Below are 22,216 nucleotides of genomic sequence, written 5' to 3'. Positions count from 1 at the left end.
CTTTTCTACTGCCCAAATTTCCCAGGCTCATAGTATTCATAGTTTTATGTGAGAAGGTGTGTTCATTTGTTCTCAACACATAAATAAAGTGTTCCTGAAAAGGAACACTGTGTTCTTAAGCAACCAGCAATGTCAGCCAAGAGGTCTTTACCTGGGAATGGTTGCATTTGATTGCTTTCTTCACTCTGCTACTTAAAAATACAGGATCTGCACACCCAATCCCCACCCCCTTCTCACCCCCTCTCCTAGTCAGTTCCCTCCCCCCATCTACTTAAGACATTTATTTTATTTTCTTTCCTGAGATTCAAGCATCATCCTTTGGGCCCTCCTTGGCTTCTTTGGGTCTATTTATGGATTGTAGCATGGTTATCCTGTATTTTGTGTTAACTTGAGAAAAACACCTAGCAGTACAATAAAGTTTCTGTGTGCTGTAGTTGACACACTGGAAGCAAAATGGTTTCAATCAGCAACAATGACTCCTGGTCCTCTGCATCTTGGGCATATGGCATGGTGCACAGGCTTGAATGGAAAGCTGCTTGGTAGGGAGTAGTATTCCTGCCACTTGAACAGGACGGGAAGGTCTTATTTAGGCCTTATAAATTGGGAGGCTATAGAGAAACAATTATCTGATATAGTTTTATTTACTTACTCAGTAACTTAATTAGTTAGAAACACAGTCTCATGTAGTCTAGGCTGGCCTCCAACTTTCTATATATGCAAGAAGGGATGACCTTGAGCTTTTGATCCTTCTGGTCCCATCTCTTGAGTGCTAGAGATCAAATGCAGGGTTTCATGCATGGTAAGCAAGCACTCTTCCAACTAAGCCCCTTTCTTTGCCCCCACATTGTTTTAGGTCAAAACAGCAACAGAAACTAAGAAATTCTTCAGGCAATTTTCTTCTCAACATTTTTTGCTTTCAACCCCAGACAATATTAAGGACACAAGGCCAGTCTTCCACGCTCAAAGTGTGAATGAATGTCTTGCATGCTCAACGATTGAAGTATCTCTCAATGCTGTTGTCAGATGTCCTCCATCACCTCCCTTACAGAGGACATATCTATCTTCTCGCATCATTTGTCAGCTTTGTCTTCCAATAGCTTAGGATAGAATCGCAGGCATGCTGAGCTCAACGGTAGCAAACTCTTCATCAGAGTTGAGCTGATTTAATGATAAATATATCAAGCAATTTGCTCCAAGGACTATCCGCATTGAAAGCACTGTCTCCCAAATGCTTTGAATGCCGTCATTAGAAAGTAAATATGCCACATTTGGGGGTTTTCGAGTCAAAGCACTTCTGTCAGACACTTCTTCCGCTGTCATCAAGTGAATGCAGACACTCTTCTATTTCTGTAATTTAAACATCAGCATTTTCTGCCCAAGCTAAAATAAGACACTAAAATAAGGATAAGAGCACATATCAAAATATCATATTACAGAGCCCTGTGTTTTATGTATCACTGCCTGGAGCTGAGAGCTTGCCTATTCTCATGGGATTCTTTCTTATGCCCTACGTTGCCACATGCTAGACAATTTATCTGAAGAAGAAGGTCTCATTTAGAGGTATGGTGCAGGTGAATTATTTCATGTAATTATTAAGAAGTAGCTACATATGTCTAGTTGAGGCATGGAAGGTATGTAAGGGACCTACCTTAGAACACTTGCCAATTCCAGCCCCCCAAATTTAAGGACAGCCAATTTTGCTGCAGGCTCTTGTTTACTTCCAGAAGTAAATTAAAGGAACAGAATTGGAAGCTGCGGGTGGGATACATTAATTGTCTTGCTGGGCTGTTGGTAATGTCTAAAGTGCTTTGTAGTCTGAAAACACTCCATAAATCTGTCACTGTAAGTACCTTTATCATTGGGAGAGGCAAGATTAGTAAGGATAAAGTGAATTAAGGAAGCAAAGTTGGGTTTTATTTTATTTCTCACACAAAGAAAAACATGCCAGAGTAGTAAGTGCTGTGTTACAGAACCATGTAATAAAAGCTCATTAGAGAGACAAGGTTAGCTTGGTGCATAGGATACCTCATTAGATGGTTTGTTAAGGTCGCTTCCCCTGCTTGTGATCCAACTGCTGTTATATTATACAGATTCCAATCTAAGTCTATGTGGATAGAAACCAACGTGACATCTGGTGAGGTTGTGTCCTTTGTTAATCGCAGAATAAATGCTTCCATGGGTTTACTCATTTAATGTTTAAAATAATTTTCTATTTTGGGTATCATTATTGTTCTTGCTTTTAAGTCCAAAAACACTGAAGCTTAGAGTCATAAAGTTACTCCTATGGAGAATCACTCCTAGATGTATGGAGTACCAGAGCAGAGGCCTTTGCCATGAACAAGTACAGTTGGTTCTCTGTATGTGTGCTTTTCAGCCAAGACTCAGCCAGCGACAAATCAAAATATTCCACTAATATTCATGTATATTTTCACATGCAGATTTTTTCTTTTTAATAATATGACATTAACTGCTTTTGCATGGCATTCATATTGGATTAAGTAAGAGAAGCAATCAAGAAATTATTAAATGTATGAAGGAGGGAGCACGTATGATGTTTTATGCAGGACCTGGCTGTCCATAGATTTAAGTATCTACAGTGTAGTGGTGAGGGTTTCCTGGACCCAGTGCCCATTGCTGGACAACCTTATTGTTCCTTCTATGTGTGTATTTGAAATCGCCCTTCACGGAACATCCAGTGTTTTCTTGCATCCTCTTTCCTCCTCTGTTCATATCTCTTCATCTTCCATCCTCCACCTTGACTTTCCTAAATTGTTCCCTCTCTTTCCTTTTCTAAAGGCAAATATGCCATGCGAGACCTGGTCCATCGGCTCCCTGGTGGGAACAACAGCAACAACACAGGGAGCAAGGCCATGTCAGATGACACCGTGACAGCCGTATGCTGTACCCTGCATGAAGTGATCACCAAGAACATGGAGAACGCCAAGGCCTTACGGGATGCTGGTGGAATAGAGAAGTTGGTCGGCATCTCTAAAAGCAAAGGAGATAAGTAAGTCAGGGGTCAACACTGTCTTTCACTGGGGTAAGGCAGGGGTGACACTGTCTCTGCATTGACATTGTTTTTGCATTGCTAAGGTAGACTTCATGTCCCATATTGCAGTCTGATTTCCTTTTGCACAGGACAGCCAAACAGTTTGGCCTGCATATATGACATTATCTCCCTGCCATTGAACCTTATCTTTGTTTGCCAGTCCCTGTGTCAGTGGACCCAAATTCTTTGGTTCTGTAGTCCAAGTCATCACAGAGGCGTCTTCTCTCTGCATCCTTCCTATGGAGTCAGAAAGAACTCAAATCTAGTCTAGCCTCCTCCTTTACTCACTGAGATTCTGGGTAGATTATTTAACAAGTTGCTTTGTCCTTACTTTTTAACCTAAAACTGAAGGCAGGCCTGTCATGGTACTCTTCCTGGAATCAGTGATCATCAGATCTGAAAAGATAAGTAGAAATTCTCCCAGGCAGGAGGAGAGTGGTAAAGTAGGGTTTTCAGCTGAGTGGAATAAAATGGGACTTGGTATCCAAGCCACTGCACCTCCTCCTTAAGTGAGAATGTTCCCTGTGGTTTAAGAGTCAAGTGTATCTTCCTGTATGCTACTAAAAAACAAACAAAGACCCTTCATTAGCCAAGGGTGTTAGTGTATGAGCTAGCATATCAACCTTTGTAGAAACCTTCACTACCCTTAATTAAATTTTGTCTTCTTGAAGTCCCTCAGAGTAATCAAAGAAGATTAATTACGTAAACTTTTTGTTATCAAGGGCTTACATACTCCTTGCCTTTTCATTCTCCGCCTCCCATTCCTTTACATCTAAATGCTAAATAGTTAATTTTTCTCCTATTATTGAAGATAGTGAGAGATGCTCTTTGAGACTCTCTGGAAATCCTGTCTCATTATTTCATTTAACTCAGGTCATTGACAGTGTGTTATAGAAGTTTCAGGGGAGGTATTTAACTACCCCAGGACCCTTAAGTAGGTTCATTCTCCAGTACAACAATAGATTTGAATATGTTCTTTGTCAAGGAATGATGCACACTGGATTCAGGCAATTGTGCAATGTAGATTTGGAATTATCTACAACATGTGATGTCCTGTCTAGACAAAAATAAAACACCATAGTTCACAGCTGCATAGTTGTCTTCTTCATGTAGCTCAGCAGACCCGTGGGTCTCAAGGAAGGGAAGTGCTTACATGTCTTGAGGTTGTGAGCCCAGTTTTGTTTTGGTTTGTTTGTTTGTTTTTTAAGCATATATGCTTAATGATACAATAAAGCCACGGTTGACAGGAGCACTCCATTTGCCTTTATTTATGAGACACCCCAAGATTAAAGAACAAGAAAATTGTGGTGAGTGGCTAGGCAACTTTCTAGTATTTTCAGGTGTTTGAGTATTTCACAGCAGTAAGTTGACACTTGGTGGACCTTGAGGAAAAAAGATGCTGTGGTCAGTCTTATGGCCAAAGAAAACTACTTGGTGAAAATACATAAAAAGTCTCTTTGGAGAAATAACCTATGAAATAATGCAATTCCTCATTGGTAACCCAGAAAATTGCCCTGCAAGGTGTGGTCCAGATTTGGTTGTTGTAAGTGCACAGATTGTTTTGTTTTTTTTTCTTTTGTAGATGATCTCAGGAGTGTCCTTTAAATTTTTTTGCTATTATTATTTTATTTTTTACAGTTTATTCATTTTATATCACAATTGTAGCCCCCTCCCTCAACTCCTCCCAGTCTCACCCTTCCTCCCTCTTCTCCACCCCCATATACTGAAAGGGGGATTCTCCTCACCTGTCTTCTGCACCTAGCTTATCAGGACTGTCTGGATCCTCTTCCTCTATAGCCTGGTAAGGCCACATTGCCAGGGGGAAGTGATCAAAGAGCAGGCAACCGAGTTCATGATAGAAGCAGCCCCAGTTCCCCTTACTCAGGAACTCACATGGACACTGAGCTGCCTGTTGGGGACTTCAGAGCAAGAGGTCTATGTCCTCCCCATGCATGGTCCTTGGTTGGTGTATCAGTCTCTGCAGGATCTACTGGGTTCAGCTTTTTTAGCTTTGTTGGTCTCTTTGTGGGGCTCTTGTCTCCTTTATGTCCTTCTATCCACCCCTTTCTTCCATAAGACTCCCTGCACTCTGCCTAAAGTTTGGCTATGAGTCTCATCATCTGTTCCAAACCCCTGCTGGGTAGAGTCTTTCAGAGGACCCCCTATAGTAGGCTCTGGTGTCTATCCTGTTTGCCATTAATTTGACCAAACATTTCTTCATGGACAGTCACTCATTTCATCTGATTGCTCCTTTATCTTTTTTCTTTGTCAACAGCCTGGAGTTATGACTTTAGTAACAAATGTTAAATTGAACTGAATCAGGTCAATTTCAGTTGTTGTTCTTATGGTTAGTCAACCCTTCCATTTTTCCATGTCTATGAACATACTGGCTAACTGGAAGATCAAAACAAAGTGTTTATAACTTTTCATTTCCCACCAACATTTTAATTTATCATTGCTTTTCATTCCTTTTGAAATAAAATGTTTTGAGTCTCAGCATGAAACTAATATTTGTTTCTCAGTCAGTCCTGTGATGAGGGCAGGCATTAGAATTCACACGAACCAATAAGCGTGTTTTATTAAAACAGAAAACGTTTCCAAGAATAGAACTTTTGAACTGGAGGATCAATAACATGGTAGAAATACCAGTTCATTCCATTTAACTTGTCAAACTATCACAAACATGTCTACACTAAATTGTTCTTACGAACTTGCTTTTAGAACTAAGTTCAGTCCATGACTGATTTTTATTTGAAAGAGCTTGAAAACAAAGATGACAAAGCAAACAAAGAAAAGCATAAAGAAAACACAAATATGCCTGGCTGTGGTCCTCTGGTTGTAAATATCTGTGCATTTCACTTCTAAGAATCTGCAAGCCTAACTACGTAGCAAATTAACAAAGACTATTAAGATGCCGCCATATGTTGGAACCACACCCCATGCTATTGCAAAGACACTCAAGGCAACTGGTGCTCAGGGATGCTACTCTTATGAGACTGAGTTGTACAGCCTTGAGGAATCACAACGTCAGACATCTTCAGGCACCCCTGATTTGACAGCTCCCAGGAAGATCAAAGTACTGTGTAATTGTTATCAACACTTACAGGAGCTGAATATGCACTGTTTGGAAGTCTGATGACTAACTATTTTCACATCATTTTTAAACACACATTGCAGACATTCTATCATGTCCATCTGTTTCAAGCACACATTTTCATGACTTCAACAGTTATATAGGAAATCGTGTTGAATGTGTCATTGTATGTTATCATAAAGCAGAGACGCTATTAACAGACTGAGCTATTGCTTGTCAATAGAGAACTGTGTACTATGACTTGGGTTATAATCACTTAGGAACACTCAATTTTTCTAGTTCTTCAGCCGATAGTGTTACAGCTTTTCAAGTAGATATTTTTATAACACAAGTCTAGTGGAAAGATCAAAACTAAAGACTAAGAAGAGGGCAACGTTCCTTTTGACCTTCGCATGTTATTATAACACGACGCTATACTGGCATTTTAATTGAGAGACTAACCTGCTTTTCATTACACACTCACAGTCTCTATTTTGTAACTAAGCAAGAAGTTGAAACAAAAAAAAAAAAAATTGCACTGTGTCAGAGGAATTTTTCATGCTAAATGTGTCAGCCACGCCATCACTGCCTGAATTCTAATAATGTTCCTGCAGGGTTGCCTGGGCATTGCCAGAGACAAATATCCAAGTAGCAGGGGTAAAAATACAAGAGCACTTTAGTCGCTGTTTAACCTTGATTATATAAGGCCAAGAAGGGCTCTAATTTGTATCCATGAAAAGGTCTAAATTTCTCTAAGTTACAGGAATTTAAAGCTATATCAGGAGCATGATATTATCATAAATTATAGAATAATTAAACCCATTTATTTTAGTGAAATACAGTAAATATTACCTATTTAGCTAAAGTATTATGGAGAAAGTGGAATTTTTTTTATTATAATACAGCCAAAGTTGGATTGTCTCTCAGAAGTAGCTGTCACTTCTGCTCCTCAGTAAATGGATGAAGAAGCTTTAATCTTAGCTCACATATATCATGGAGACCCAGAAAAACAGCAGCCACACTATGCTGACATCCTGACATCCAATGATTTCATTGCAAAATGCCTGTCTACAATATGTTCATTCATTTTGGCTCTTAAATCCAAGCCTACCCCAACTCATTGACCATCTGCTTCCTTTGAATTTCAAAGGCCATTTTATTTCAAAAATGTATTTTATTTAATTTTTCGACAATTTCATATGAGTTCTATAGAACAATTCCACCCTCCCTCTCCTCCTTCCAACTCTCCACCCTCCAACTCCCTCTCAAATTCATGATCTCTTAAGACTCCTATAATTTTTACTGTTGTGTGTGTGAGAGAGGAGACAGTGTGTGTGTGTGTTTGTGTGTATGAGTGTGTATGTGTATCTAATAAGACAATTTATTGTTGCTCTTATGTGCATGTGTTTAGGACTGACCACTTGGAATTGGGTAACTTACCAGGGGACTTGCCTCTGAAGAAAATGGATTCTCCCTCTCCCAGCAGCCATGAACTGCCTATAGCTCTTCACCTAGGGGTGGGACCTATGAAATCTCTACCTCCATCCACATTGGCTTGTCCCCTGGTGTTTTCATCATGAAGATCTAGCTTAGGCAGTCATATTGCTGAGATCTGGGAGGTACGGCCTCCCTGTCAGGATTAGAAGACACTATCTGCAGGGGTCCTGCTCCTCTGAGTCTTTAGGAAAAGGGAACAGAAAGGCGTAAGAGTCAAGCAAATCTTTGGTTTCACTTTAGAGGTTGTTTTCAGTGGATCTGTCATCCGTGTGAGTCAGCTTCTGGACTATTCATTGTCTTGCAACATCCTGCCCAACACCAAGAGTCACATGGACCACAGGCACAAAACTGAAGCCCACAGCCCAGGTCACACCTTCTTCTTGGTTTTGTGTACATACAGAATTGTAAGGACAGAAACACAGCCACATCCTTGTTGCTAGAGTGACAGTTAATTGAGTAACTGTGACCAAGAACCATATGGCCTCCAAAACTATCTTACAGAGAGAGTGAACTGGCCAATAAGGTAGACCATATCAATGGTGGCCACTAGAATTAGGCAGTTGGTGGTAAAACCAGTCTGTTAGAACTAAGTATCTACAAGCAGTTAATAGCTTGTATATTATCTAAGGAAGCTATAGTCTGAGTGACTTTCAAGAATCTGATGGGATTGAATCCAATGGCTATATTGATATAGTCTCAGTTTTGACGTGCAGATTGGCATTGAGCCAAAAAGGGGCAGTTGTGTGTTCATAACAATTGCAAAGGCAACCTAAGAAAAGATCAATAAACTATGACTATAAATTCCTGTGAGCTTGATTAAAAGGACTTGAGGAGTACACAGGGCTTCATAGATCCTTGTTCAGGGGCATTCTTCAGTGTCCATGTTGGGGGCAGAGAGAGAGAGAGACAAACAGAGAGAGAGCCTTCAGTGTCAGACTGCTGTGCTTGGCATCCATAGGCAACAAGGAACAACTACTTGTGTTCACACAGGTCAGTGTGGCAGCCCCATACCTACACTTATGCCCTGAGGATATGGGTGTCTTCATTCTTCTTATTGCCCAAGTCTGGCACAACACTGTTATAAAAAAATGTCTAGATTCACCTAGTGCTATTGAATCACTCCCTTCCCCCACATACTTCTCTTCCATTTTGTAATGAGGGACTATATCTGCTTTCTCCCTAAATGTCACAAGTCTTGTGCTTGGGTTTTGGAGAGCCTTTGCCCAAATTCTAGTACCTCTGAGGTGTGTTGCTGAAAAGGAAAATGGGACCAAGGAAAACAACACTTTTCTGAAGAGAAAAACCAAGATGGTGTGGATTTTGATGTTTCCTGACAAGACAATGTGGTTGCAAACCAAGATGCCGTCGTCACCTGCATTCCCTGTCTTTTCTTTATCAGGCACTCTCCAAAGGTGGTCAAGGCTGCATCTCAGGTCCTAAACAGCATGTGGCAGTATCGAGATCTGAGGAGTCTGTACAAGAAGGTAAGATCACTTTTTCTTCCTGGAGGGTCTGGGCACAAAAGGTTTAGGCCCAAAAGTACCAGATACGATCGTAAGAAGTATCCCAGATTTGGCGGATATTTGTCCAAAAGCCTTGGTAGATGAAACAAGAGAATCTGAATGAGGAGGAGAAACTTCCTATCTACCAAGACACCAAGATGTGAGCCTTCTCCACTGACCAGATCGAAACTCACAGAATCTTAAATCAAATCAGCTTTTTTAATTATCTGAGAGCCTATAATTTCTTTTCAACTTTTTATTTATCATCACCATCATCATTATTATTACTATTATTACTGTGTGTGATGTTTATGGTCATATATATGGAAACATATATACATGATGTATATGTGGAAACCAGAGAACGACTTTTGAAGTTGGTTCTCTCCTTCCACCTTTATGTGGACTCCAAGAACTGAGCACGTCTCCAGACCTTTGCCTGCCTTTGCCTGCCAAGCCATCTTATTGGCCTTGTGATTTCTCTTATCTTAAAATATTCGTTTACTTATTCAGCTGCTTACTTATTTTAGGTGTGTGTGCATGCCTGAGTGCATGTATGTTGGCCGTGTGAATGCAGGAGACCACAGAGGGCAGAAGGCATAAAATCCCCTGGATCTAGAGTTATAGAAGATTGTGTGCCACCTTTGTGAGTGTTGGAAAAGGAACTGGGTTCTTTAAAGAACAAGGAGTGATCTGAACCACAGAGATGCCTCTCCAACCTTCTCTTTCATTTTAAATTAACACATAGCATGTATAAATATTTATGGAGTACAGCATGCTGATCATTGACCCACTCAAGATATTTATTTACCTCATCCGTTTTCTTAAGCATGTATTATTCTTCATGGTGAAAAAATTCAAGATTCATCCTTCTAGCTATTTTTAAATGCAGGACACAGTATTTTGAATAATAGTACTTTTTTTTTCCAGAACTCCCTTGTTGCAAAGTAGACCAAAAAGTCAAAACTTAGGGACTTGGAAAATACATTAATTTACAAAGCATCAACAACTTTGAACAAGTCATTGCAGAGAGGACATAGAAAAAAAATAAATAGCTCAAGAGCAATTGAGAAAATCAAAAAATATGGAAGCTGAAAAAAAATCACCTGCAAGATGCAGTAGCTGCGCTGTGTTCCTAAGCCCTGAAAACCTTAGCACATGGCTGCCAGAGGATAGAGATGAAGGTCTCCCTGGCCTGTGTGGATCACAGGAGGTTTGGCTTTCATTCTGTATGCTCCCACGGTGAGGAGGAATTATATTGTGTATTTGGAAGTATGTTTAGAACACTCTCAATGTGTTCCAAAGCTAAAACCTGAGAAGTCCCTCTTCTGGAGATTTGGCTCTGTATCCCATGGCTGAATTCCACTGAAGAAAAGATGCTTAAACTTTCTTTGGGGGCTGGGGGCTGGGTGGGCATTCTTAATATATTTTCCAGGACTGTTTTTGTTTTTTGCTATTCCCAGTTGAGCATGTGTGGAAAATTTAAATTTCATTAATAAGTAGCGATGGAGAACATCATGAATACATAGGCACCAGGATTCAGCAAGGAAAAGCAAGGCTGGGAAAAGTGGGCGGCTTCAATCTGCTATAGCCAGAGAGACTCCTGCTGAAAGAGCCAGTTTCACCCTGCATCCCTACCACCAGCCTCTTCCTGCCAGCAACTCCTTGGGCAGGGATGTGAGGTCACACACAGTATCTCACATCATAAGACACAAGAGCCATCTTGCCAGAGGCACATCTTGTCTTTCACTAAGCCTGTGGGGAAAGTAAAATATTTAATACCTGGCTCTCCTATGTTTTAGTCTATTTTTAGATTTCCCCAAGGACTCTTCTTCTTCCCAAAAGCACTCGGTGCTTACCACTCTAAGTTTATAAAATATAACTTATGCAATTCTCTCTCTAAGTTTTCCTGTGCTTCTAGACATGGTGTGCTAATTTGAAACCAAGATCACAAAATATGAGTTAGGGGAATATCCTGGATTGGTGATGAACATTTCTAAATGTTTTCTTTTTTAATATGAGCCAATGTTTGGGATTATTTTTTCTGTTCATGAAATACTGACCTCTATGGTCTTTGCTTAGTTTCTTCTTGGGCTCCTCCAGAAGGCAGTAGAAATCTCCACCAGCAAAGGTCATTCAGCTAAACAGACATGAAGACATGCTGATCTCCTGGTTGTTCCAAGCCAGTGGCTGCAGAAGCTCCAGGAGACAGTGCCTCAGACAGACACCTGCACTCACTCACACCCGGCAGGTCTGCTCCTCTGCGGTGCACCTGCTCGTACTGTGTGCACCTTAGGAAAGCAGCTTTGATAAACTCTCGAGCTATTTACTGAATGGTAGTGTGTGCTTTACACTGAAGGTTTTTTTTTTTTCTTTGTTGGTAGTAGGGTTCAAAAAGTGTAATTATCTTTCTCTTTTCCTAAAAAGAAGAATGTGTTGACAGGAATTTAATGGAACTAAAACTCAAGAGATGATGTGGTTTAAAGTTTGTTTCCTATGAGCACATTCAAAAAAGATGGGCTTGAGAAGTCAATGTGATGTTTTTAGTTGGCCCATGATTAAAAAATGTTGAGAAAGAGCTGTTTTTAATCATTTCCAAATTATGCAGTTGTGAAATGAAACAGGCACCTCTGAGCTTAGCGTCATGTGCTCTCTTGATAACAAGGCCAAGCATTCATAATCATTCTCCCTTTGAAAGTCCTTCGAAAGAACCCAGATCACTCTTCCTCTTCAATTGTCTTTAATTGTCAGGGAGGCCAATTTCTGTTCTGTTCTCCATTGACAATTTACATACCACAGAAAAGCTGTCTGATCCGTATCTTTTAATTATTCTTATTTCAAATCTACTTATTAAGAATCTATTAGAGATCAGTAAATGAAGGGCTCCAAGAAAGACTTAAGACACAGAGGCCATAACTATGGGCGAGTGTGAAGGATGGAGCAATTGTTGGCAACTCTATTACTTACTGAATTATATACTCTAAGTGTTAAAGCCTGGATCAAAGGGGAGAAATTATAGAGCTAAAATTTGAAGGATGTTTATAATTTGTATAATTAAGAGTTTGAGGTAAGGGCATTCGGAGAGGGAGAACGTGATTGGGAGATAGAAATTGGGATATCTAAGACCAATTTTGGCTATATCCATCACCCGCTTCGGTTCATACAGAGCCAGGCCCAGGGGCCAGACACGCATATTATTAGCTCCAGTTTTCAGAGATGCGTTTAATCAGATAGAATACTTTGGCTATGTGAGTTCTGACCAAAACAAAGCTGTGGTTTATTTGTGATGCATTTGGTGCCCCCAAACCACATTTGTGTTATCTGAACCTTCATCTTGAGTGGAGCCCATCTGCATCAGCCATTTTGGGAGAAATAAGCAGAGGTTATCACAGAGCATTACATAATGCATCACTTTTCAAACAGCCCTTATGTGTAGCTAGCCTGACACTGGACTGTAAAGTCCATTATCATTCTTAAGTGGCCAGTGGATGGTTCATAAAAGCAAGGAAGGGAATTTGAGAGAGTGTTGAAGATCAGAAGTACTTGGCTTTGTAGAAACTTGGGACTGAAAGTGAGCCCCCTGACAAAATGGAGTACTTATGTTTGACCGTGTTTGGGGAGCCTTAGGATGGATGACTTGGGGAAGGAGGAAATAAACTTGGGAGAAAGGTATAAAAAAAATAACTCTCTAAATTCTATGAGACTCTTGATGATATATCCATGTGAGATCACCAAGAAATAGAATGGGATATAAACAAAGTCACTAACAAGATGACAGAGTTGTAGAAGATCCACCTGAATTAACATCTCTTGCCATGGGCCTTGGTCAGGCAGGTGCCCTTGGGTCTCTCAAGCTACTCTGCTACACACTGTAGATTGAATCTCTTCTGTGTAAGTAATTCCAACCAAACAGTGAAAGAGAGCTGGGCAGGCAGAGTAGGAAGCTGCCGAGCTCAGGCTCACACTGAGGGAGCTAGAACTCAGCCTCCATGGTGGCCCAGAAAAGTTGTTGGCCCTTTGAAAAGCCTAAAGCAGAAGAAAAGCATTCTCTGCTCCAGTGTTCATTCCTGTTGTTCAGATATTCCTAGTGTTGGTCGCAAGTCTGACACAGGAAGGGTGTTATTCCATCTCAGGATAGCAGCGATTAACCAGAACTCCTCACACATCTCTTTCTCTACTACTTCTGCCTTCAGGTCACACTGAGCAAGTCCAATTTCTCATCTCTGTGACAGAAGAGCCATCTTGTCTCCCGGTCCCCAGAAGGTCACCACCAAGGTGACCAAACATTCTGAGTTCTGATACATCAGGATAGCCCGAGCCTTTGCCACTGCTGTAACTGGTGGCCATGGGCACGCAAGTCCTTCCACTTGACTTGAGTGATGTAATCTTCCTGAGTGAATATGGGCTCCAGGTTTCTATTAGACACAGGAGAAAAAGGGAGGCTAGGTTTCCCTCATACTGGACACTGAACATCTGCTAAATTTATGCCTGAAAGCCTGGTCATATTACTTGAAGAAACAGAAAGGGCATAAACTTGGAATCAAATGGCCCAAGATCAAAGGCACAGCCCTATCATTTCCTTGCATTATGATCTCAGGTAGATCATTGCCAAGACTGTTGGGAGATCCAAGATTTACCAAACTTCACACCAACACAGAGATATAATAGATTGTTTATATTCCATTTTCCCTTTCCTGACAGTTGCCAGAGTTTTCAACTAACCTCATCCAAAAGTGTACTGTAGTTTGTGTTTTCTGGGCATGGTGGCAGAACCATGGAGGTCATTACACAAAGCCATTCTTCTGTACCATATATCAGATTTGGGGACTTTCCTCAACCTTCATCAAGAATGTTTTGCAGTCTCTGATGGAGGCATGGGCATGAGTCCCTCAGACTCTCTCTACCTTTTATATTTCCATGTGTGACATAAAAGCCATAACCCCTGCCTGGTTGGGATTGCTGATGGTCAAATGGAGAACAATCATCAAGATGCCCTGTATACATGAAAGTAATATACCCAAGAGAGTCACTGATGGTGATTTGAAATTATTTTCATGCCATTTGGTACACACTATCTCTATCATCTTTTCCACAAGTTGCCAGGTGTTTGGAACTAAAGATTTCATTCTGTCATGATTACTGCCAAGATTCACTTCCATTGTCATTCCCACTGTTCCTTTCCCCTTGGTCCCTTACTGTCCCCTGCTGTGTGGAGACGCTGGGACAGTGTCCTTTACCCATAGTCATTCTAAGCAACTTCACCCGCAGCCCATTGCTTTGTAATGGAGCCCCATGAGAAGAATCATACATGTGGAGGCTTAGTAAAGCAAGCCACAGGCTCAGGGTTTTATGACATGGGACATGGACATGAAAAGTTAACTGCCATGGTGAAATTTGTGGGTGGGTATTTTTGTTGCATGTAAGTGCTAAGTGGGTTGGGCATACTGAAGACCTCTATTACTTTGAAGGTCAGAGCGAAGCCTAAGGAAGAATAAGATGAGTTCAAGCAAAGCCTGTCTCTGCCCTCCACGCAAGTGTCCCCACTTTGTTCCCATATGCTTCCAGTTTGAAATGTTGTGGAACAAATGAGCTAAAGCAGTCTTCCCAGGACTCCCATTATACTCCAATCTAACACCTTGCCGCAGGCTCTACATTTTGTCTTCTCCATCCTTGAATAGCTCATCTTCCTTTTTGTTCCTTACATTTTGATGTGCTCAGCTCTTGATGCTTGGGACTATTTTGTCTGGTTTACGTATTTCCCCTGAGTAGACAAAACTCTTCCCACTGGGTGCAGTTAGCCAAATGTGGCTGTCCCTCCAATCTATTTCTCTAGCACTAGCCACTCTTTACATATTTAGCCATCTACACAATCTATTTAAAATACTTTCTACAGTACCCCATTGAAATCAGATCCAGACAGTCTGCTCCCTTTAAATTCTGCTGTTCTCCTACACCCCCTTTATTGCTATCACAAACTAGTCCTGTTCTCCACAGAGGTACCCAGGCACCATCCCTGACTCTGCTATAAAGCTGTAGATCCCAGTCTCTCCCCACCCTGTTTTACATTCAAGGTCATATAAACAGTCATCTCATATGCTGAATTATTGGACTAAGTCTTGTCTGGGCTTCTCACATTTAGACTTGGCCTTTGACACCCCACTCCTTCAGATGGCTGCAGAAATAAAATTTCTAAAGAGTCAGTGGGATTCATCTCTTTCTGGATTCCCACATGGTCTTCAGGACAAGGCCACTTATCTTGACATGGCTCTTGGGTCCGTCCAAAACCAAGCTGGGCCTCTCTCTAGCTCATCCCACTTCTTGCAAGTACTGACCTCCTTGCAAGTTGTATCTGACCTCCTTCAGACCTCCCCTTAAAGATGAATTTCATCTTGTTGCTCTTCTCAACCTTCATTCTCTCTATAGTTTTGATGTTACCTCCCTTGAACATAAAACCTCTGAACTCTCCTTAATCCACACTAAAATCATTGCTCAGTAATGTGAAACAGTTAAAAAATAATATGATGAGTTTAAATAAATTATTTTTAATTCACACTTTGAATTACCTCTCAATATTTTAAGCCCATGGCTAAGTATATTCCACTATACTGCCATTATAACATTTAATGACTACAGAAGGATTTATGCTTCTGCTTCTTGGCTCAGATATTTGCTATGGGAGAGCTTGCACTGTGGATGTATTTACATTTCAAGTCATCCATCCTTCCATAAACATTGAAATCACGCTTGTCTCCTACCCTTGAACAATTAATATCCACCGTAATGAAAAGCACCAAGTGAAGGAATTCCCAGATATATAAATGCCTCTGGGAAGAGACTTCATCTGTATGCATGAGAAATAAGACTGCAATCAGGGAAAGAAACCAAAGCTGTGTCACGGGCAAAAGTAATGGAGTTGCTTTTTAACTTCTTTTTTAATAAAAAGTCACAGTTTTTAGTTTGTCTCAACTACTTTGATTACTCTCTGTGCCAAACTTGAAATTTCCTCTTGCAGACACCACTATCTGTGAAGATACAGCCTACAGTTTAATGGCATAGAAAATTGAAGCTTATCTCATCCCCAGCCAGTGCAGATCACTGTTTTATGGGTCTTCATGAGGCATTATGTTCACGACCAGTTTAGCTGGCCTTCCTGAACACAGAATTGGGTAACAGGCGTTGATTTTAAATTTCACGCAGCCCATTCTGCTCCCAGAGCATTGTTTACACAGCATTTGCTTGAAGTGTAAGCTTCTTTATCATTTGGACTCTGTGGGGTTTTTTTTGTTATTTTAGAAAGTTTGCTGTTCCCCATTAAAGTTTAAATCTTTGTGTTTCTTAGGGTGGGTTTAGGCTTACACAAAAACTAAGAGGGAGGACAGACTTCTCAGATGCCTCTGAGCTCATACACAGACAGCTCCCGCCATTGTCAACATGTACTACCACATCAGTGCATTTGATTCAGTTGATAAAGACTCCCCTAGAGTCTCCCTGCGAGTTCACTATTGTTGTGTATACTCTACGGGTTTGGACAAATGAACAATGACATAGATCTATCACTGTCATGTCCGACAAGTTTTCACTCTCCAGAAAGCCTTCTGTGTTCTTCCTGTGGACTCTGGAATTGAGTTTGAAAAACACTAAGGATGTGTGTGTGTGGTGTTTATATGGACATGGGGGTGGCATGTGTACATGTGTGTGTTTCTGTGTGCACATGCAGAGACTAGAGGAAGACATTAGGTATCCTATCCCTGCCTTGTTCCTTTGAAACAGTCTCTCGTTGAACCTGGAGTTATGTTGATGTGCAGCAAGCCCCTGGAAATCTGTAGAACTGTCACCACCTTCTACAGAACTGCAGTTACAGGCACATGCACAGCCACTCCCAGACATTTGCATGTGTGCTGGGACTGGAATTCACATCCTCTTGCTTATGCAACAAGCCTTCTTATCCACTGAGCTGATCATGGGCTTTGAATCAATGTCATCTTCAGTTATAGTAGAACACAATATTGGTTTTAATCATGAAAATTTTAGACAAGAGTTCTCATGTTGTGACAAAAATGGATTCTTAAAAACAATTGTCTGGATGTTTCATCAGCTGGTGAATCAGTCCTGCCTGGTTGGGTTGTAACCTAGGCTAATATTATTAGCCAGCATGTCCCATGTGGTCCCTCATGACATCTGTGTATTCCTCATTCCTCATTTTTTGGAGAACACACCAGCTCAGCTCATCCGACAAGCTTGTTTCACTCCACACCCATGATCTGGTCTTGGAATGTTAATGGGACTTGGGTAATAGGACCAGTCTACACAACCAAGGCCCCTTGGGAAATCCAAACTGCCCTTGGAGGGTTTTGAGAACAGCTACAGTACCACCGGAATCATCCCTGTCTTCTTGTATGAAGACACAGGCCCCTTCTCCAGATAATTGATTTACAGTTCAGTTTTGGATATTGGAGTACAGTCAACCCTGCTCTGCCTTCTGAGAAATAATTATTGTGGCAGAAACTAGATGGAAGTAGTGGCAAGAAGGGTCACACCAAAGTGAAAATACTTCCGAGTGGAGAAGGCAAGTGAGATAGAACTATGAGCGTCTTCACTCTTTGGTGTCCTTAGCACAAGCCCTGTGCAATTACTGTGGAAGAGACAGGCCAGTCCCTGTCATGGGTAACAGGTGATTCTTCAGGCATTTAACATGACGCTACTGAAGCTCATTGCTTTTAGTCTAGGAAACTCAAAAGTGCCCTGGAGAAAATACTACTCAGTCTCCCTATGAGAATTAACACATTCTTTCAAAAATGACTAGCAAATTAAAGATAGATAAAAATCATAATCTGATTCTTACCAACAGTCAGAGGAATTAATTATTTTCCCACTAATATTCCTGACAGGTGGGGATTTGTTTTAGGAATGTCCCTTCCTCGTGTGAAACACCAATACCTCATACAACAAGCTCTTGTCTCTGAGGCTAAACCACCTATGCTGGAAACTAAGGGACCTCATATTTGTTATAATAGTGATACTGGATTTTCTATGGAAATTTTGATATAAGAAATGAAATATAATTAAAATAAGATGGTCTTCCCTTTATTCTCTGGGAGGATAGACTCTCGGTTGCATCATCCATTCAGCAAATGAATAATAAACTTTGGCAGGAGTATAACTATGCCCTTCCCAGCCTTTCTAACACAGGTCCCCTTTTCTACCTAATGTTGTATCCGTATCATTGGTCTTTGCTTCTATTGCACAGACAAAACAAGAAATCAATAAGTAATTATGGATAGGCAAGGGAATGCTGCCGATTCCCTCCAGTGCCCAAGTCACCGTGGCTGACAGGGTAACACAGCCTGGTGGAGTTGTCTGAGAACTCTGCACACATGACCCAGCTGCCATGGTCATGAAGACTGGACCTGCGGGAGCACATCTAACATTCCTTCATCATACTCGTCTTCTGGCTTCCTATGTGAGTTAGAACACTGTTTCTGAGATACAGTCAAGGAAATTTACAGCAAGGTCAAAATTCAAAAACTTCAAAATTTTCAGCTTTGTAGTAAGGAGAGTGAGGACTAATTTAATACCTCCTTCGCTGTATTAGCATGTTAATAATTGATAGATTTTACCTCTGAGTATCTAAGATGGTGATGGAAGAACAGTAAGTCCTCTATAAAAATCCATTAAACTCCTAGATTGAAAAGCTATTGTTTTCATAAACGAACTTGCTCACCAGGAGTTTATTAATCCTTCTACTATGTAAGATATATCTTCTCCAAGAAATGACTAGAAAAGCAAAAATATTCGGGCCATATTCTGAAAATATAAACAAACAACCAAGGCAAGACTTATGTCTCAAGGCTCTCAATTGTAGCTCTTCAAGTGTTTTCTTTCTGAATCACTTGATGTCAAGTTAGGGTAGCAAAAGAAAAGGCTGAGGTCAAACTCAGCTATGAAATGTTCCCCTCCGTAAATCTGAGAATTTACCTGGTGTTGTTTGTATTGACAAAGAAGGTCTTTCTTCATGAGGTCCCTTGACCTCTAAGAGACAATTTTCAGACACTCATCATATACTATCTGTCCAAAAACAAATGCACAAATGGGAATAGTAGCAAAAATCAATTGTGCAAAAGTGGAAATCGATGTAAGTGGCAGTTGCTGAACAAGAAGTGACTAAGTTACAGCCCTTACTCAAATAGACCCCCAAGGAACGGAAACCCACACAGCTCCACCCAAATTAAACATTTCCTCTATAATTCTACTCTGTCACTGAGCTTCACCCCTCTGGCTTTAAGTCAAAAATTTCTGAGACAAAGAGCAGTGAGGCAAGACTCGATCAAGCAATAGAAAACTCAACAAGTTGAATGTAAGTTCACATACACACAGGAGGTCAGGTTGTGCTCAACTCAAGCTCAGCCACTTATCTTCTGGAAAAACTAGGTAGACTGGGTGGTGTTACAGCTACCTCAAGTTCCTAAAATTAGATGGCCCTCTTCTTTTCAGGTACTTTGTTCACCTCATGCCTGCCAAGCTAGTTAGATAGAGAAAAAAAAATGGTCTATGGTGAGGAAAGCCAGCCTGGCTAACAGAGATGCATCTGCTTTTTTCACTCTGCACAGGAGACAGAGCTGCCTCCTTCTCTCCTGGGGACAGTGATACCATTTGCTTGGCTACCTAGCCATCGCTGAGCTTTTAGCATCTGTTGATGTATCTCTCGTGCCTGGATTTCTTCATTGGGCTATACAGAATTGTCCATTAACCTTAGACTTCTGCTAGACCACAACAAGAAAACCACACTAGACCCAAAGGCCTCATGCAGTTTGAGAAGTCCTGCTTAAAAAAGAAATACTTATTATCGTGAGATCATGTAAAGTCTTTGGAATGCAGTGGCTTGACCTAAAACATAAGCCGCAAAAGCAGCAGTCATTTCACTTCTGTCACTCAGCGTGTAGATCACTCTGCTAACACCACTCAGGACAGTAGCCTCTGAAGCCCCAAGTTCTCAGGAACCCACAGCTCAGATGCTTTTGCTCTATGCTCAGGCTTTCTAAGAATGGGCTCCCTGTCCCACATCTTCCACCTCAGTGAAAATGCTACAGCAGGTACTAGTTGCGTCAACTTTAACCACTAGCCCACACCCACAGTTCCTCAGTCCTATATGAGACCTGTGTACTAGGAAAGACCAAGAAGTCTTCAGATGATCTGTCACAGGGTAACAATATGAAAAAAATGTTATCAGTGGTCACAAAAGAAGTAGAGTCAAAGAATTCATAATCTTGTTGCTTCTTTTTGTTACTGCAGGTCCTGAGGTAGCATGACCTGTGACCTCCTGAGACAGACATTGAAGCCCATTTCCTCAGTCGTAGACTGACCTGTGCTTGAGATATGTGAATCCAGTTAGCTCTCTTCCATGCCAGTATGTCCCCTGATACCCATTTTCTCAGTCTCCCACCCTCCCATCCCCAGCAAACAGCCATCTCCATATTCATTCAGCACACAACCAGTTTCCTATCTCTTGAATGCTTTATGTTTAATTTTTTTTCTGGATTCAATTCCAAAACAGATATACATTTCTCTTGTTCATGGTCTGATATTCTGAGGCCATTTTCTCTGAAAAAGGAGGTATGTCTGTTTCTTTCTTTCCTGTTTCACCAGCCTCCTGTATTCATTCTCGCTCTGTGAATCCACATTCTCTCTGAACTGTCTTTGTCTCTTCTCCTAACCACCCTGCTCCAATGATCTCACTGATATCCCCTCATAATTAAGTTTCCCAGTTAAGATTGTAGTTTGTTCTCTGTATCTTCCAAGCTTCCCATTTCATACTTCTGTCCCTTGCAGGTGGTCCTGGCAGCTGTCCTCACACTGTGATGAAATCATTGCTCAATGCAAAATTGAATGGATGAGCTAAGGAGGACTCCCAGCTATGACCCCAACCTTCATGGTTAATGATGCAACACCACAGAGGTTTAATTTGCTGCTTGGGTAGCCATCTTGGATGACTTTGTGGATGAGTGCGTGGGTCAGTTCTCCCCCCATACACACGTTGTACCTGTGGCTCCAGTAGGGTATAAGGCTCACAGCCATTCCTGTCATTGGTGATACCATCTCCTCTACTGAGTAGGCCTCTGTCTATTAGCAGGATCTCATTCACCCATGCCCAGTAACACAGACCTGTAATCTCTGCTACTCCAGAAGCTGAGGCAGAAGTATCTGTGTGCTTGAGCCACAGATTAAGATCCTGTCTCAAACTATAAGCAAGAAATGAGACTGGAAATTAAGTGGTAGAGGACTTGTTTACAGATGCTATTCCCAGAGTTCAACTCCCAACATTTCCAAACCTTAAAGAATTGATATAAAAGCCATCATATGCAAGACATGCTGGGGAATGTTGCCAAGGTGCCTGTCTAGGAAAAAATGAAAATGAACTCTGGGGATCAATCCCTGACACTTCCTCCTCAGGGAAACACTCTCCTTTGTGTTTTTTGACCACTAATTTCCTTGCTTTCCTGTTCTCCTGCAAGACTTTTCTTCATCATCTATTTTAAAGTCCCTGATCTTCTCTGGGCAATCTTTCCTTTGCATCCTATCCTATGTGTGTAATTGATTTCATCAGCTCTCCTGTGAAGGCATTTGAACACCACTGGTACCCACAAATATTCCTCTATGTGCTCTCACTCCTGCATTTTAAATCTATATGAGAGCCTAGCTGTGCAAATATCTATGTGATGTTTCCACATGGGTAGCTGCCCCCTTCCATGGTCCTCACATCAGCACTTAGCTCTCAGTATCATCTCCAAATCTATTCGTCCTCCTTCATTGCTTGGTACAGTGCCTTCCTCATTTTATTGCACCACCGTTACCATCTTCAGAACACACTCTTCAAATCACATATTTGCCCTTGCCAATATTCTTCAGAGTCCAATTCCTCTTAAGGTAACTTTCCACCCTTGTCTCTGAGACTTTCTTGGTCCACCTCCCCTCAGCTCTTGTCTTTAGCCTCTCTAGTCTTGCTTCTACTTGTCCTTCCTCTGCAGGCTGCCCCAAGGTCTGTATTGCCTACACGAAGGTTAACTCTTCAATCTCCCTCCATTCCCTCCACGCCCAGCC

At 41.2% G+C, this 22,216-nt stretch overlaps 1 protein-coding gene across 4 annotated transcripts in view; it reads left to right on the top strand.

Moving 5' to 3' along the window:
* Ctnnd2 (catenin delta 2) overlaps positions 1-22,216 on the top strand; it is an 896,229-nt gene that overhangs the window by 848,775 nt on the left and 25,238 nt on the right. For all 4 annotated transcript variants that reach the window (XM_060380401.1, XM_060380399.1, XM_060380400.1 and 1 more), the window contains 2 exons: positions 2,797-3,007; positions 9,019-9,103. In XM_060380401.1, coding sequence (XP_060236384.1) covers positions 2,797-3,007; positions 9,019-9,103 — 296 coding nt within the window. The remainder of the gene's footprint in view (positions 1-2,796; positions 3,008-9,018; positions 9,104-22,216) is intronic.

The sequence above is a fragment of the Meriones unguiculatus genome, chromosome 3 (assembly GCF_030254825.1).
Source record: "Meriones unguiculatus strain TT.TT164.6M chromosome 3, Bangor_MerUng_6.1, whole genome shotgun sequence".
Lineage (NCBI taxonomy): Eukaryota > Metazoa > Chordata > Mammalia > Rodentia > Muridae > Meriones > Meriones unguiculatus.
This window is presented reverse-complemented; position numbering and strand designations above follow the sequence as displayed.